This window comes from Micromys minutus (genome assembly GCF_963924665.1).
Source record: "Micromys minutus genome assembly, chromosome: 7".
Classification (NCBI taxonomy): Eukaryota; Metazoa; Chordata; class Mammalia; order Rodentia; family Muridae; genus Micromys; species Micromys minutus.
In genome coordinates this window covers 3,656,596-3,674,179 of record NC_137976.1, presented here as the reverse complement: position 1 = coordinate 3,674,179, position 17,584 = coordinate 3,656,596, and the positions used below count along the sequence as shown (strand labels likewise).

The following is a 17,584-nucleotide window of genomic DNA, read 5'->3' as shown; positions in this document are numbered from 1 at the left end:
CAGGCAGATGTTAGCAGTCCAAACCATGTGCAGGGAACCAAACTCAGTCCTCTGAAGGAACAGCCATGTTCTTAACTGAGTTCAGGCTTCTCAGTGTTTTGGCTTTTGTTCTGTTTTTATGTTGATACTGAGAACATCTTTTCCCAGAAAGTGCAACTGCTTCAGTCTGGATTACTTAATAAATTAATTGTTGTATCCTGAGCTAGTCCTCGGTAAACATTAGCTACTGGCATACAATGTTGTTCTCTACCAGCGCCTAAGGCACTAGAAACTAACTCTAACTGAATTCACTGGTAAAGCCACGTGCAGGCTTCAAAGCTTGCCAGACCAGGCACTCGGGAGGCAGAGGAAGACAGATTTCTGGTCCACAGAGTGAGTTCCAGGACAGCCAGGGCTACACAGAGAAACACTGTCTCAGAAAAAGAAAGTAAGAAAGAAGGAAGCGAGTGGACCTTAAATGGAGATTGGTAACTCTGCCAAGCAAACTGGAGTCAGTAGGCTTGGTTTGGGGCATTTCACCTAGGCACCAAAGTTGCATATTGCTGATTTGAAAGCCTGGGCCAGCATTCCAATGAATCCCTTCTGACTTACTGTTTGTGAATCCCAGTCTTACTGGGGGGGAAAAAAAAACTTGCTCTTTAATCTCAGGCAGAGGCAGGCAGATTTCTGAGTTCAAGGCCAGCCTAATCTACAGAGTGAGTTCCAGTGAGTTCCAGATTGACCAGGGCCACACAGAGAAACCCTGACTTGAAAAAGCAACAAGCAAAACACCAACTCCATTCTACTACTATTAACGACGCTCCTGTTTGACATTGTAAGCTCCTCTTGGGGCTTCTGAAGAATGAGACGTGAGCAGAAGAGACAGCCTAGCAAACAAACAAGCTTGCTACAACCCCAAACCTGGGGTCCCCAGCAGGAAGCCCCTAACCATAAGTGGAAGTCGAAGGGTCAGGCGGTCAAGAGTTTGAGGGCATTTTAAGCTAAGTGAGATTCTGTCTCAGAAAAGGAAAGGCCAGCCTGGACTATACATTGACTAATTTAATAAAGCCTAGAGAGAATCTTTTGGCTCCTGTCAGAGAGGCTGTTGTGAAATGTATGGCTCTGTATCAGATCCTCTTGGCACGGGCAGAGGAAGGCTGGGAGGCAGCATTACCCAACCAGACCTCGGCTTTATTTATTCCACATGGCTCCACAACGTGTTTGAACACGGCATGCTATAATTTTTCTGGTGATTTCTATGAATCATTTTTTTAATTATGAATAATGTTCTCAGAGACACTCCTGCAAAATTTTACCCAAGGTTCCCTTGGCAACACTCACATAAAACATCTCAAGTGAAGCAGCTTCCAGGACCGATACAGAAAACTTCGGAGCAGAGATTCCTAAAGACCCTTAGTCATCAGTAAGCCTCCGCTGAAGAAGCCACAACACGCCACCTGTCTCCTGATTCCTTCAAAGGAAGGCTGAGAGTGAGGGCCACCAGCTGACCTAGTGAGATGCAACTCATTGGTCCAAGGATTATTCTGCAGATAAATTTCCTAACTTAATTTGGATGCATTGTTTCTTGTGGCTCGGAATTGTCTTTGTGTTTAAATGGTGGCCTTTCTGTCACCCTCCCAGGGGAGCAGGGGGGTGGGTTGAGTTTTCAAGCAGTCTATGGGCAGCTTCTTGCTCCTTAGGTCCCAGTGCAAGTCGCTCAGAAATTAGAATGCTTATGTGAGATCTCCACTTACAGTCTTCATCTTCTGAGCCCCAGAACTGATGGGTCTCCAACATCAAGAGATATCCAGATGTGCCGGGCATGCATCTCAAAAGCAGGGTCTACCGGTTAGTTTATAGGGGGCCCTGGGTTCTCTCTCCAGCCTGCAGAAAACAAGCAATGTCTGAGGTATCTTTATGGTCCAGAAGGTGTCACTGGTCTAGAACTCCAGAACTTTCTGTAGGTGAATCTCTTCAGAGATCTACTACCCTTCAATTGCCAGAATTGGCTCCGAAGGGGAAGGGGAAAGGGAGGGAGGAACAGAGGGGGGGGGGGAATAAACAGAAATATAAACAAGTCAGCTGTTACTATGGGAACCAGGGTGCTGCTTAAACGGGGCGGGAGTGGGTTCTTCCGGTCAACTACCTTAAGTAGGTATCAATAAACACTTTGTAAATTATTTATGTGTAGGTGACAATGGCAAATCCCCCAATAATCCAGTAATAGAAGCAGGTCTGCACGTGACCTTTCAAGTCAACGCTTAAATTGTTTTAAAGGTATTTGAAGTTTCTGATTGGTCCAGGCACCGTACAGATCTACCCTACCTACAGATCTACCCTACGGACTCTGAATGCTGACACCTGCACGGCTCCCCACCCCACGCAAGCCCTGACGCCCACAGGAGAAGCTGGGGCTCTCAGTAAACACCTCTAGCACCCGCTATCTTGGTTACCCTGCGCCCAGCGCAAGGCCTAACAAACGAAATGTCTCCAAAAAGAAATAGCTCTGAAATTACATCTGTGCTCGGTTCCGTTCCACTGTGCGCCCTTGCACCTGCCTCCTGTCCCTAAAAGAACAGTGACCTGCAGCCTGGGTGACAGGCCTCGGAACCTCGCCTGATTCCAACGTGGTTGAGGGGAAAGCACGGAGAATCCTGAGGCCCGGAAAAAAGCGAGTCCCTGTGCACACCCGCGGGGTGCAAGAAGCGCCATTCCGCAGCGAACTGTTTTGCTTTTGTCCTCAAGTGGGCAGTGGGCGGGGGACGCTTCGGAGTTGGAGATCAAAAAGCTCCATAAACCGCAAGTGTTTGCAGCTAACGGATGTTTTCTCCGAGGACGTGTCAGTTTTATACACACTCTCTCTCTCTCTCTCTCTCTCTCTCTCTCTCTCTCTCTCTCTCTCTCTCTCTCTCTCTCTCTCTCTCTCTCTCTCCTTTCTTTCTTTCTTTGGTTCGTTTTACACGAAAACTAGCTCCACTCTGTACGGACGGAAGGCTCCAAGGTGTTTGCTCTGGCACCTAGACAGATCTCTGTCTCCCTCTCCCCTCATTTTAAAATTGGAGACAATTTGGACGGAGGCACATTGAATTTTATTCCTTAGCCGGGAACCACCCCAGAGTCTAACCCAAAAAGGTTGATTTTTCAGCTCCGGTAGGAACTCCAGGACGCGGGCAGGAAAGCTGGCAGCCAGCGCAGGGATAAGACACTCAGATAGCCTCCGGTAGCCTCCGGTAGCTGCCAGACAGATCCTCACCCTCAAGGCCGCTCTACCGGAGTCCCAGCCGTCACAGGCCACTGACTCCCGTGTAGAAGGGGCTTCGGAGCGGGCCTGAGGCTCACGCCCATGCCGCTTCCCACACGCGCAAGACAGTCACGCTTACTGAGCAAACCTCTGGGTTCAGGAGAGTCGTGGACTAAGTTGCCGCCAGGTTTGTTAAGGACCCGAGGGGGGAAAAGGCCAGAAATCTCATCACCAACTCGCACTGGGCCCAGAGGTGCTGAGCCGCTTTCACCTAATTGAGAATCCTCCCACGGAGTACAAGCCTGACCCCCGCCCCTCCCTCCAGCCAACCCCTGCGTGCCTCAATGTGACCCTCAGCGCCGGAGCCCACATCTGTGACCAGCTTTCGTTAGTTAGTGGCCAGGATGCAGAACTTCTGGCCGCCGTTGGCCTTGGGTCCTGAGCAAGGACCCCTCCTCGAACGAAGGCTGAAAGTGTTTTAGATTCACACTTCAGTAATCCCGCCTTTTACGTTGGCCTTGAAAAGAAAGAGAAAAACAAAATAAAAATCTGAGTAAGGCAGGGAGAGCCGGGGTTCAGACCGCCACCGCCGCCCAGACTGTAACACACCAGCCCTGCCAACCTGCTCTCCGGAAACGTTCCTTAAACTCTGAACGAATCCGTGTATTCCAGATTTATTTAGAATAGGAAGAGACTCCTCGCTGGCCGCTTATAGTATGTTAATTAAACGAAACGGGCTACTCTCTATAAAATACTGTGCGGGCCCTGTACTTTAGTCAACCCCAATAGCCTGGGCTACTATCTATTACTTAGGGGGCGAGGTGGGGGCATCATATCTACGCTTTCTTTGAAGTCCAGAAATATCTATCTCAGGTGGGTAGGTTTTGTTCTGGCTCTTAAAAAGGATTTTTGGGTTGAGGGTTTTTTTTGAAGGGCTGCTTCAGCAACGTCATAAATGAACTAATCGGTTTTCAGATTTCAAGGCGGTGTGTAATTGATGTAACCACTGAGGAATTTCAGAACACAGCCGACTAAGCCTCCTCCTGCTTAGGGGTTTTCAAACGTGATCTCGGCCTCCCTGAAAGCCCTAAGGATCGTTTGTAGAGGAAAGCAGGGCTTTGCCCAGTAGCAGGTGGGCTGCCTGCCCCCCACCAGGGGTTTTGAGGGGGCTGTTTCCTTTAAGCTGCTCCGAGAGCCCTTTGGGAGAAACCAAGCCGGCGTGGCAGGTCAGGTGACATCCACTCTCTGAGACCTGACTTCTTTTGCTGAAAGGGCTGAGCTTGAAGCCTGGGCAGCTAGAGTGACACCCCCAGGAGGTCACTACTGTCTGTGTCCAGAGGAGGGGAGGGGGCAGGAGGGGGAGGGACATGTGTAAGTCCTCAGCCGCTGTCTCAGAGACCAGGGAGAAAGCAAGGTCAGATTTAGAAGACAGAGAGAACATGCGGGGAAAGGACTACCCCATCATCTCCAGACAAAATTAAATGGATCCATGTCTACACAACCTCCCATCCAGCCTTTGGTCCTCTCTCAGGAATTCTGAGAATCCTTACAATAAGTTCCTAGTGGCAGTTTCTGTTACCCCAATACACCTTCTTGAGAGAAGGGAAGAGGCAGACAGGGCTAACTGTGGCCCTCTGGAGTCTCTAATCCGTAGTTGTCCTAAACAACCAAATTCTAGAACTGCTCTTTTCTTACCACCCTGCACCCCAATACTGGAGCTCTGGGATTAGGGGTATCTCAGGAGAGGCTCACAAGAATAAGAGCTGCTGTCCTGACTCTGCCAGTGTGGGTGCTGGTATAGTGCTCTATCTCAGACTCTGGAAACCTGATTCCTGGACCCACCATAAGAAGATAGATATTACTGGGATCAGCTAAATGCCTGGCCCAAGCTAAAGCAAACACTGTCCAGAGGAGTAACTTCCAGTTGGGGGGGGCAGACAGGCTGTTAGGGTCTTGACTTCTGCCAGAACAAATTATTCTGAAATGGTTCTGGCTACCTGTAATTATATTTTAAACAATGTGTTTGTTAACATTGTAGTTGTCTTGGAATAACAATGACTCCAAGGGAAGTCGGTGTAACTTACACAGGGACCTGAATGAGTGCAGGAGAGGGTAGAATTCTTCAGGGCAGCTCATACCAGAAAGACTTCCAGTTAGGAAACAGTTACATCTGTGAAGCTGGGTGAGAATGAGGCTTGCTGAAGTGAGCACACATCCCACTGATTGCCTGTGAAGATAACCGCTTAGAAATTAATGTTTCCAATCTCTGAGGATTCAAGGTTTCCGGTTTCCTCTGATGGCTCAGGAGGTTGAAGCTCTTAGAGACTGAAGACAGCCAGGAACGGGAGGGCTGTCCCCTGCACACACACCTCAGTGGTGGCTAGATCTCTGGTCTCCATTTTCAGCATCAGCTTCCCAAGAGCCCATCCTGGGAGAAGGAAACATCTGTGAGGGCCTTGATCTACCAGAAGGTTGATTTCGGCTTGGGGATGGGCCTCAGGTAGGCATAGGGTGTGCAGCTTGGTGAAAACAGTCCCAAACATCTGAAGCGGAAAATTCAAACAGATGTGAGACAGCCTGGACCCACCCCTTTCTTCCTGGGGCCCAAATTTCATCCAGATTAGTTTTCCTAATGGAAAACTTCTAAAAGGTGGGGCTGGTAGGCTGGGCTGCAGCAGATTGAGAACTGGGTGCCTGGCCAGCAGTTAACCTGTAGGGTGAGTGGGTCCCTTCCTCACACCTCCCTCTGCAGGCTCCTTCCAGACAGTGAATGAAAAGTTGCTTCTTCCCCTGGGCCCAAGGCTGGTGCTGATGGTGCTTAGCTTTAACCCCGGTCTGCACACCCTTTCTCCAGCCCTGGAGTCAGAGACTATCGTCAGCATCAACTAAAACTTGTTCAGGGCCCTATGTGTCACCTCAGTCGGCAACACAAGAGTGAAAAGGGGCCAAGGAGCTTCGATGTCAGCACTTGGAGACAAACAGGCAGGCTGGGCCTCACACGCCCATGGTCTTGCAGAAATAAGGAGACAAGTTCAGTGAGGAGACCCTGTCCTCACTCAACCTCTGCTTCCCACCCCTCCTCTTCCCTTCTCTTTCCCAAAAGGAACTTCTAACTTCACACTGTCTCTAAGAGTCTTGCCCTCAGGACCCCGTGCTCCAGCTTCCGAGGGAGATCTCTAGATGGGCCCCAACTACAGGCTGGGGTTCTTCACTATTCTACAAAGACGCTAAACTCCTTTCTATCAGGAAATCTTCTAGTACTGAGACACCAGCCCAAACACTTGGACTTTTGACGGTGGCTCTGGGACCCTAGTTCCATAGCCCCGAAGTGTGGTGTGAACCTATGTTTGGAGAGGGGCTTATGTGGAGCCTGTTTGGACATCTGCTGGGCCCATACCCACTTCAAGGAGTTTGCCATCTCCTTCCAAAAGCCAAAACTGTCTTTCGGATGCGGAAATGGCTGCACCAGCAAAAAATACAGTCGCGAGGGTTCAGATCCGCTTTCCTGTTACAAACTGGGAAATTCGTTTGAGAACTTTCAGTTCCTGTTACTACCAGAGTTTCTCCCGCCTCCACTTAGCCATGATCTGGGTAATCCCTTTCAAGCCAGGGAGGAATTCTCGGGAGTTCATAATGGAGGGTCGGGAATCCTGGGCGTGGGAGAAGCGTTAAACCCTGCCGTAGCTGCAGAGTGCAGGAACGCGATCCGATCCACGGAGGCCTGCGAAGCCGCGCCAGAGCGGGTCCGTGGCGGCAGGGTGGGTCCGCAGCCCGGAGCGGCTAAGGCAAAGTAGCCACTGAACTCCCGACAAAGGCTGCAGATGTGGACACTGGGTACCCGCGCCACCCGCAAACTGCCAGGACAGTGCACGCGCACCTTAACTACTGCAGGACCCAGAAAATCCCGCAAACACAGAACCCAGCTCCAAAGCGTGAGCTCCTCCGTGCTCCCGCCTGGTGCGGCTTCGCACCACCCAGCGTGCCAGTTTCTTTCGTTCTGTTTCTTCATTAACGGAGTGAGGGGCCAAGGTTTGCGCACCGCGCGAAGCCCACAGCAATCTACAACTCCTCAAAGGCCTTCAAACTTCGGGTTTTCAAATAGTGTCTCCAGCAAAAGGACAGGACAATCTGCTTCACGCAAGTGGCTAGGAGGCCCAGCTGTCCCGGCGCGGGTGAGGGAAGTCTGCAGGTACCAAGTTTCTCTGGCCTTGGGAGGGGGCTGGAGGGAGTCAAGTGAGGTAGTAGCCAGGACGTGGAAATCGCGTGTCCAGCACCGAGCTCCCAAGGTCAGACTCCCTGCATCCCACAACTTAACAGCCACCAAGAGAGCCAGGAGACCACAGCTACAGAAGGAACTGTCCTGAGACCTCTCTGCTTCTGTCTGGGGTCCAAGATGCCTAGGAAGTTGGCATCTGACCTGCGTCGGAAGACGCGAGCTCCAAAGAGGAGTCCTCAGGGCTCGGGGCAACCGCCACCCCGGGGTGCGGGGACTGTAGCGCCCGCACCCATCCCGGCCTCAGCAGCAGGGAAGACACCACAAGATTAATTAATTTAGTGCGGCTCAGCGGGAGAATGCTTGCACCCGGTGACCTACTCTCCCTTTTTCAACTGCCTCTGCTCCACCTCTGGGTCGCTTCATCGCTCGGGTGACCGTGGCTCACAATGGTCGCCCTGAAGCTCTGGCTCACAGTCGATTGCCCTGTTTCCCTAGCGCCCCTTGGGCTCAGCGCCCTCGCGTGCCGTGCGGGCCACCCTGTGCGCCCACGGCCTTTCGCTCTTTCCGGAAGGCGCCAGTCTCTTTTCACCGTTTGTAGAAGAGGGGCGAAAAGGTCACTTCGGTGCATGCGTGCGTCCTGGTGAGTGTGTGTGTGGGGGGGTGACTTTTCCTCGAGCCACCTCTTTAAACCCGCGGACCGGCCACCCAAGAAAGGTGCGAGTGTGGGACCAGGATTGCCCCCCTGGCCCGGCACTTGGCCAGCTTTTCGCGCCGCCTTTTCTGGCCAAGGCAGCCCTTCCTCCCTCCTTCCTTCGTCGCCGCACTGGCCGCACGTCCTCGATCCCTGGTCCCGCCACTCAGTTCGGAGCCCGTAGGCGCGACGCTTCCCGAGCACTCACCCCGGCTTACCTTACCCGGGGAGCGCGCGGGTCTCTCGGGGGGACAAGTCCCTGGAGGTGGCAACGCGGACGCGCGCCGGCGACTCCCGGGCCGCGGCGGGGGTCGGAGGCGACTCTCACCACCCCCGCCGCGGCCCCTCCCCCTACTCCCCCCCCGCCCCCCCGCCGCGGCCCCGCGCGGCCCAGCGCTCCGCCCGAAGGCGGGTCCGCCATAAACAAACGCAGTTCGGTCACACGTGGACCGCGGAGCTGCTGCGCCCCGCCACCGATCGCGGGCTCCGGACGCCCGGGCTAAGGAAGCCGGAACCGCCGAGGAGGGCAGGAGAGCGCACCGAGCTCAGGCTCGGCTCCAGCCACTGCCACCTCGCTCCGCTCCCGCCCCATGGCTCCGCGGCCGCCGCCGCCGCTGCCGCCCTTGCCTTCCCAGGGCCCTCGCCGCAGCGGGTGCAAGCCCTCCTTTAAGGACTAAACAGGGTCTCCGCCTGCTCGCCCGCCAACCACAGCCCCAGGAAGGTCGAGACCCGAGATTCTGGAGTCGAGAAGAGCGAGCGGGAAGCAGGTCCACACCGGACAGTCCATCCTCCAGCCTCAGGCAAGAGAAGGGGCTGCGCAGCGTTTGCGACGGACTCAGGGCTGGCGCCGGTGCAGAAGCCGTTGGGTGCTCCAGGCCTGTCCCCCGCACCTCACCGACTCACCTGACCCCTGGCGTCCCTGTCCCCATCCGGGCTGCCGCAGCCCAAGCGGGACTCCGCGGGCCTGGAGCGCAGCGAGGTCTAATATGCCCAGAGCCGAGGCGCGATGAAGGAGAAGTCCAAAAATGCGGCCAAAACCAGGAGGGAGAAGGAAAATGGCGAGTTTTACGAGCTGGCCAAGCTGCTCCCGCTGCCTTCGGCCATCACGTCGCAGCTGGACAAAGCGTCCATCATCCGACTCACCACCAGCTACCTGAAGATGCGCGCGGTCTTCCCGGAAGGTGAGGCTGCAGGTGGGCGTCCGGAGCTGGGCGGCGGGGCGGCTTAGTGCGCGGAGAAGCTCGCGCGGCCTCCTGGCTGTGGCCCTGGCTGGGGAGGCCGCGCCCGGGCTTCAGCCCGGGCCCAAGCCGAGGGAGAGGGACACTGCGCCGGGCCAGGCGATCTAAACACCAATAAGCTCTGGGCAGAGTCGGGAAAACCGAGCGTTATCCCTGGGTTGATGTTTGCCAAGCTGGCACGGGTAGACCAGCGCGTTCCGGTTGTTCTTTCCCCTTCTTTTCTCGCCCCCTCCTCTCACTGGCTTCCCTTTCTCTTCTTCCTTCCGTACCAGCCCAAGCTGCTCTGTCTGTCTGTCTGTCTTTCCTTCTCTTCTTCTTCTTCTTCTTCTTCTTCTTCTTCTTCTTCTTCTTCTTCTTCTTCTTCTTCTTCTTCTTCTTCTTCTTCTTCTTCTTCTTCTTCTTCTTTCCTTCTCTCTCCATTATATATTTTCCCTTTTCCCCTACTCTCTCGCCTCTGCCTTGCTTTTTTTCTTCTTCCCCATTTCCCTCTGCTGGTGGAAAAAGACTCGCTGCTCTACCCTCTTCAAGCGGTTGGATGCACAGCAAGGCCGGTGCACCGCTGCAGACCGGAGCGTTTGTGAGCAGATTCGTTTCTCCAGCTCGCTTCCGTTTGCTCTGCGAAACGGTGATACGGACAGGAGACAAGAAACCGCAGTTAAGAGGAGAGGAATTATTTCAAAAGTGGCGGGTGGGCCAGGATTTAAAAGAGCTACAGCTACAGCGAACAATTGTCACCGGGCCTCAGCTTTCCCACCGACTCCGGTTTGTAGGAAATAGCGGCCTGCTGGGTAGACACGCTCCAGCGGGTGAGTCAGGCACCGCAGAGAATCGGGTGGGTCTCGGGTCTGTGGCCCGGGCGAGGATTCTGACATTGTCAGGAAGCACCGGGCTCCCAGGCCTGTTGTCTCCAGGGCCGCTAGTGCAGAGCAGGCCTCTTGGAAAGCCAGCCACGGGAGGAAGAGAAGGATTTGGAGAGTTGTCGCTCCGCTGGCGACAGGTGTCCCTTGGCCACAGGGCTCCTCCACTAGTGCTGCACCCAAAATTAGTAAGCCCCCTCTGCCGCTGCCTCCTACAACAAGCTTGGTTTTACTTTGCCTGAGTCTTAGCTGAATTTTCTTCCATCACGGTGATGAGAATCAGCTGTCTTGAACGCGGGTGCAGCCTCCAGTCCGGGAGGGGCCCGGGAGTAGGCGCCGGGGAGCCGGGAGCCGGGAGCCAGGGTGGCCAGAGGCAGCGGCTTGGCCTCAGCCTCCTAGGCCCGCCTTAGAGAGCTCCGCTCTCGCACCCAGCGGCCCTAAAGCGTACGGACCCAGCGGGGGTCCAAGGAACTTTCCTCTGGATCTCTCCCCTTGTGCAGAAAGTTCTTGGTTCCGGATCGATGCCCTAAGAACGCCTTGGTCTGGGAAGCAGAGGTGATTTCTTGCTGGCTGACGTTTCAGTAAAAAGTTTTTTAAAAAATCGAATTGGGTTCTATAGCTTTTCCTTGGTCTGCTTTCCACCCGGAAGAGTGGTGTTAGCTGATGTTCTGCGAGGAGCCTTGGTATCCGCTTGCTACAAAATAGGCGTGGAGATCAGGCCTCCTGCCTTGTCCAGCCATACTGGGTTTTAAAAATAGAAATTATCAAAAGAGCAAATGGTATGTTGTCAGTTGGTTCAAACAAACCAGAGATTAGCTGGCAGAGGCAGACTGGGGGTAAAGGACTTACTGAGCTATTCTTGTTTGGGAGCTGGCCAGCAGACTGCTGTGGAGCCGGGACCCTGTTGTGTATACAGCACAGTAGCCATTCAAAGAGGCTCTGGGTCTGGTGTGCATAAGAAGGTGCTTGGCTGCTTTCTGGGTTCCTGCAGGAGTGGGCTCTGTCTGTGGGTGCTGCCTTGAGCAAGTGCATTGCTCAGATGCTGCCCAATTTTTTAGGGGGGAGAGCACCTCTACTTCATAAAAGGTAACTCTAAAGGTTGATGCTCCTTGAAAAGGTCAGTCTAGTACCATTTAGCTCTAAAAGTGGCTCTAAAGTTGTGGGGCCAGCATAAGGAAGGAAGCTTATGCCCTCACTCTGACACCCCTTTGTAGCAAGGCCATCATAGTAATGCAGTCAGAGAAAGGGTAGCCCAGAGTGTAAGGAACTAGCTTGCCCACTCACTCTGTGTGGAGACATCGTTCCCACACAGTCTGGTAAATTCCTTGTCTTTTGAAGTATCTCTGTTATGCAAAATAATGTATTCCCTTCTCCAGAGGCAGTTCTTCTACTGATTTAACCTGTTTTTGGGGGAACCAGGGTTGGCGGAGGACTGCTGCATGAAGTTGAATCAAGACCATGGCTCTCGGGGAGCTTGGTGGCCAGGGCAGTACTGGACACAAGCAAGATCTTTAGATTCATTTTTCCACTCAAACAGAAAAGATTCTGAGCAAGAATCCACCCGCCAAACCCAATTCTGCCTTGAGCAAGGGTGTTTACTGGGTGAAGAAGAATCTAGAAGAGCAGCTTGGGACTTTGGGAGTAAGAAAAACGAATGTCCTGGATGGCTCGGAGCAGCGAGTCTCTGTGCTTCAATCTTTACGCAAACCGTGAAATTATTTTCGTTGCTACTTTCTAACTGTAATTTTGATTCTGTTATGAATCGTGACCCACAAGTGAAGAACCACTGCCCCAGAGGAGCCCTTCCTCACAGGGGAATGTGAGGCCAAAAGCAGCCGGCTAGCTGCCTTCTAGCTGCCAGGATAACTGTCCAGCAGGCAAGGATGGGTGCCCGTACTCCAGCTGAGAAAGAGAACTGGAAAGTGCCAGGCAGCAAGGTGTCCTGAAGCTTGGGGAATGCCCCCAGTTTCCAGGGGATGGTCTCGAAGGCTGTTCTGCCTTCTGTAAAACAGACCCTGTTGAATTTGTATAGTGGTGTTGTGGGTGCAAGCGAGAAAAAGGAGAGGAATCTTGCAACAGAAACGGAAAAACCACTTTGTTGTTGTGCCCAAAAAACACCTGGCCCTCCCCCTTCTACCTCTTTTGTCTTCTTTCCAATGCTAAACTGATAGGGGAGGTAGACAGGGGTTCGAGGGAGCAGCTCAGCAAGGCTGGCTTTGTACCAAGGACTAGCAGTAGGGAGGGGGGCATACTTCAGCGGGTGATCGAGGGGAGGGTGGCATAGTCGGAGCCTCTGGAGGAACTTTTACACATGGGGCAGATATAGGTGGCTAGGTTTTTACCAGCAAGAGCCAGAGCCATCCTCCCTGCTGAAGATTTTACCAATCCATCGCCTCCAAGAGAGCCCCAATGGGCTTTCCATTAGTGAGTATAGGCCAAGCACATTAATCCTGCAGGAGAGACTGTCCCAGGGCTGGAGTCAGGACCGGAGTCTCCTTTCCCTCCTTCACGTGGGAAGGGGAGAAGGCAAAGGTGCCTCATCCCAGTGTACTTAAGAGAAAGCAACACACACACACACACACACACACACACACACACACACACACAGAGGTTGGGGAAGATGGTGTTCAAGATCTAAATTTTACCAACAAGTGGATTCTTTGGGGTTTAAATTTAGTTGTACACACACCTCACTTCTTTCAAAATACCCAGCAGGCACTGAACTTGGGTCATGCTTCCTGGGATCAAAATTATTTGATTTCAAGGCTTTAGTGAGGACTTTTTCCCCCTATGCATGTGTCCATCTGTCTTTACAACCGTTTCCTTATTTGCACTTTGAGCCTGAAGTTCCCAGGTAGGTGCAGCCCCTGCCTGCTGTGCAGTCCCTGTCCTTGGAGCAGGAAAGACAGCCTGGCACTGCAGACTAAGAAACTGAGGGTAAGAATACAATTGGCAGAAAAGGGGCTTCTCCCATGGGATCTGGGCTCTACCAGGTAACTTTCTCCCTGGTACCACTGGTGGGGCTATATCCCATACTTAAAATAGGGCTAAGTATTTATTCAGCCTTGGAGGTGGCCATCTCAGGGGGTTTTGACTCTGGGGTCGGAATGTGTACACTGTAGCCTGTACACATAGTTTTGGGGACACCCAAAACTAGAAGTCAGCCCCTTCCTTGTCCCACCAACCCAGTAGGAGGCTTTCTTGGGGGCATCCTTCGTCTCTGCTGATTTGAATGGGGGTGGGTGCCAGGAAAGGTCTTTTCAGGCCTGGGAGAGAGCAAGGACTCTAAGGTAGGAGCCCTGGTGCACCGGAGAAGAGGGACTTGTCATGGTCTCCTCAGGGGAACAAGCCAGGGGGCCAGATCTTTATAACCCTGCAGAGGCTGTAGGTAGCCCTAGTGGCCACCAAGCCCTATCCAGGGTAAGGACTGGGAGTGGTGGTGGTGGCGTTCAGATCCATGTAGTAGACACTGTGAGGGTGCAGGATTACATGACTCCTGTAGCAGACCCATGTGAAGAACATCACCCCACCCATTCTGACAGGCTTGATTTGCAATCTAGACAGTCTCAGTGGTCTGCAACTAGCTTGAAGTTGCCTTTTCTAGGATTATGCCCTCTTCCCCACTCTACATGAGTGGGATTTGGGGGAGGGGAGGCTGGCAGCGTAGAAGGGAGGACCAGGGGTCCTTAGATATAGTGATGGTTTAGAAGCTCTCATCCCAGTGCCCTCCCCACCTTGGTTCTCCCTAACTTAGTCCCAAGAAGATGAGTTTTAGAGCTGAGGTTAGAGGTCGTGGGGTGGCCTGGAGATTGAGATTTATGAGATGATGTCTTAAACACCAGGGGTGAGGTGGGGGTTGGGAGGCCAGCTCTCTGGTGTAGAGAGACAGCTCCCAAGCTGGGTTTTATAACTCCTTCTTCTTTGACAGGGTGGGGGCCAGTCAGTCCCCTCCACAGAAGGAGGGAGGTATTAATTCCATTAAATTTCCACAAGACCTTTATTATAGAGAGCCCCTTTGTCACTACCTTTTGATACCCAGTGTTGAGGGGTGAGAGAGAGGATGTGGGACCCCGCTGTGTTCACCAGGGCCCAGGCTTTCATTTGATCAGGACCCATCTCCTCTTCCTAGCCAGAAGGATCCTGTTTGTTGGTACAGTGGTGTGTGCAAACCCAGGGTCCTTGTGTCTGAGTTGCCTGCCTCCCGAAGGAACTCTTTTCCCATCCTGTTCCTAGTGTCTTGTTTTGTGGTTCAGTGCTTGTGGTTTGGTTTGCATCCCCCCAGAGTCTGGATGAGACCCTCATAGTTGCTCATGGGTCATTTGTTGGCCAACTGACCAAGGGGCCAAGAGAGAAGGGGCCATATTTAGCTTCTTGATGTAGGTGAACTGCTAAACTTTCACAGAATGGTGGGCGATCTGGAGCCAAGTGCTGGCCCCAGGGTGTTAGCGGAAGCCACTAGAAATGGACACGTGTGCTTGGCTTCCTTCTCAGTGATGTCAGAAATGTCCCTGGGGTCTCCGTGCAACTTGGCCTTCTACCTGGGGGCTCTCAGCTTCTCCTGTAGAGGACAGTTGTTGGGGAACCCAATCTTAAGACTGAGAAACTGCAGGTGAGGTGGGGCCTTGTGCTCCCTTCCTGGGGAGGAGCAGGTTTAGGGTCCAGTGAAACTGACCATCACCAACTGTGAACTCTGGGACACCCTCACTTTTAAAATAAATCCGTAAATCCCTTGGTTGGTAAATAAGGGCCATTTACCTGGTGCCTCCGCGTTCAGGGGCGTGCTATCATTTCCCAGTACCAAGGTTTTTTCCTTTCATGACAAACCTTACTGTATTCCAGCCCTAAGTACAGCCCAAAGTATACTTTTACGGGCTGAATGAAAAGACCTCTCCCACCGAGGCTCCTAATGGAACAGCTGGCACAGATGATGTGACTGCGGGGTGGGGTGGGGTGGAGGAATTGTCCCGTGTAGCTCAGCCACCTCCTGCCAGATCCAAAAGAGGCACATTTTCAAGAACTCACAGGAAAAGAATAGCGAGGTACAAAACCATCCAGGTATTTGAAATATGTGTCCTGGGCTGCTCGGCTGCAGAGACAAGACCTTCTTCCACGGCCTTTCCAGGAAGTGGGGCGCAGGCTTCTGGGGAGATCCTTCCGAGAGAGATGTAAAAAGTCCCTGAAGACTTTTCTGGGAAGGAGAAAGTAAAGCAACTCTGTATAGAGTAAGGGATGGTTCTCCAGAGCACCACCCAGAGGCAGGAAGGCCGGGGAGAGAGACACTCACCAGGACACATCTCTAAATTCATCCTTCCCTGGGAACCTCCAGGGTTCTTCCCGGTTCTTCCCATGGCTGTTGCAGTGGGGTGAAGATCTGATACCCCAGCTTTCTTCTCCACGAAACCAAGTACCTGGCCCGAAGTGAAAGGTGCTCTGGGGGGATTAGTGTGGGGTGCTTGGAGGGGAGCTGATACAGAGCCACCCTTGCTCACAGGTGAGGCAGAGGGGTCTGACCGGAGATAATCAGCTATGGCGGTGCTCTGCACTGGAGGATATGTGTATATAGTCTCTCTAGAAGACTAGAACAGGAGAAATTAGAGATTACCCCCTCCTTTAAGTTTCCAGGAAGCCTGGACTGAACTTCCAAGTCCATCTCCTATTTCCTAGTTTGGAGGATGAGAGGCCACACGCCAGCAGTGACTCTTCGGAAACTTAAAGCTCTTCCATAGCAAGAGATGTAGCCACAAGGTTTGCTAAGGCTGGCAGGGTTCCTGCTTAGTGTCCAGCCTTATCAAGAGGCCCCTGACCTGTGGCCCCACACTTAAGGCACACAAGCAAGTAGAGATTTTTGGCTAGCCCGAAGTTCCTCAGAGGAAGCACCCATGGGCTCTATTCTGGGAATGGGTTTTGGTGTTGGAGCTCAGAGCTCCAGCTGAGGCTCTGGTCACTGAAGGGGGCAGAGGAAAGCCTCTGCTTGACCACAGCAGCCAACCCCAGCTCACTTTCCCCATGTGCACTGTGGGGTGGAAGGGAGATGGTGGGGAAACCTCTCAGTTAAAGGATCCCCTGTAGGTGGAGGGAATGGGGAGAACAGACAAGTGCCCAGAAAACCCAACCAAGTGAGCCTGAAACTCTGAGGTTGAAAAGGACCCGATTCCAGGAGAAACCATAGGCACCCAGAAAACAGAGGGTCAGTCGAAGGACCTGGTGATCTTTGAGGGCTGAGCTCAGGGAAAGCAGAAAAGAGGGCAGCGCAGATCCTCAGGGGAGTATTTACGTGTCAAATCGATACCCCTGTTTGGCTTCCAGGATGGCCAATTTTAAAAGCAGATTAGATTACATTGTGGCATTTCAAATAAAACAGCAATTTCAGAACCACGAACGTATGAGCAACCCCTGGGAGCAATGGGCCCAACGGGCTTGGGATGCAACCGGGAAGGGGGACCCCCAGAATTGGGGGCAATTGGGGGCCGGCGGAAGTTTGTCTTTTGGTTTTGTTGTTTTGTTGTTGTTGTTGTTGGTGGTGGTGGTGATGATGATGATGATGTGTGTGTGTGTGTGTGTGTGTGTGTGTTCTTTTATGAGATAGGATTTCTCTGTGGCCCTGGTTATCTGAACTCACTTTTGGACCAACCTGGCCTTTGCCTCCCCAGCTTAGCTTATTACCTGCTATACCTCCCCTGCTGTGGTAATTCAGGGGTCAGCAAGGTCGCAGCGGGGCCGGGATTTCGGATAGAAATTGGAGATGAGGGCGCACAAGCTCCAGGTGGGTAGATTTCCATGTGTCTGACCTATGGGTGCTTAGATTAAATTATTTGCTTTATTTCCTTGTCCCAGGTCTAGGAGACGCGTGGGGACAGCCGAGCAGAACAGGACCTCTGGACAGCGTGGCCAAAGAACTGGGATCCCATTTGCTGCAGGTAGAGCCACGGGACAAATGTTCTTTCCATCAGTGTCTTGCGGTGGCAGATGTGAGAAACGTTTCCCCGCCGTGCCTCCAACCCCTCAGATTTGGGGGCGAGGGGACTGGGTGCCGGGGCGCAGGGATCTGGGGTGCCTCTGGTTCGAAAAGACCAGGAACCAGGCATGAATCTTAGAAATCCAAAGTTCAGAGTCAGGCCAACACTATCCACCCCCCGCCGGCACCACCCAAGTCCAGGGACACAAGCCCTGAGCAGGACTAAGTCCTTGGCACTTTTGCTTCGCTCGGTGATGGACCTAAACCGGCCACTGTCGGGGAGACAGAGCTGGACTGATTGCGCAAGCAGAGAGCCCAGATCTCTAGCTTTACAGGAGTTGAGGTAGCTGAAGTGAATCCTTAACTCTCCTTTGGTCCCCAATCACACCCTACACCAGCTTCTTTTC

The 17,584-nt window shown here is 53.0% G+C and overlaps 1 protein-coding gene and 1 long non-coding RNA gene across 2 annotated transcripts in view; one reads left to right on the top strand and one right to left on the bottom strand.

The window, feature by feature from the left end:
• Positions 1-3,085: 3,085 nt before the first annotated feature.
• LOC308422260 lies at positions 3,086-8,444 on the bottom strand. The gene is made up of 3 exons (XR_013975074.1): positions 8,346-8,444; positions 5,305-5,648; positions 3,086-3,737 (listed from the first exon to the last, which is right to left on the bottom strand). It is a non-coding gene; the product is annotated as an uncharacterized lncRNA (long non-coding RNA).
• Positions 8,445-8,561: 117 nt separating this feature from the next.
• SIM2 (SIM bHLH transcription factor 2) overlaps positions 8,562-17,584 on the top strand; it is a 38,911-nt gene continuing 29,888 nt past the window's right edge. The window contains exons 1-2 of the mRNA XM_080918970.1: positions 8,562-9,308; positions 17,057-17,139. Coding sequence (XP_080775096.1) covers positions 9,134-9,308; positions 17,057-17,139 — 258 coding nt within the window. The 5' untranslated portion in view covers positions 8,562-9,133. The remainder of the gene's footprint in view (positions 9,309-17,056; positions 17,140-17,584) is intronic.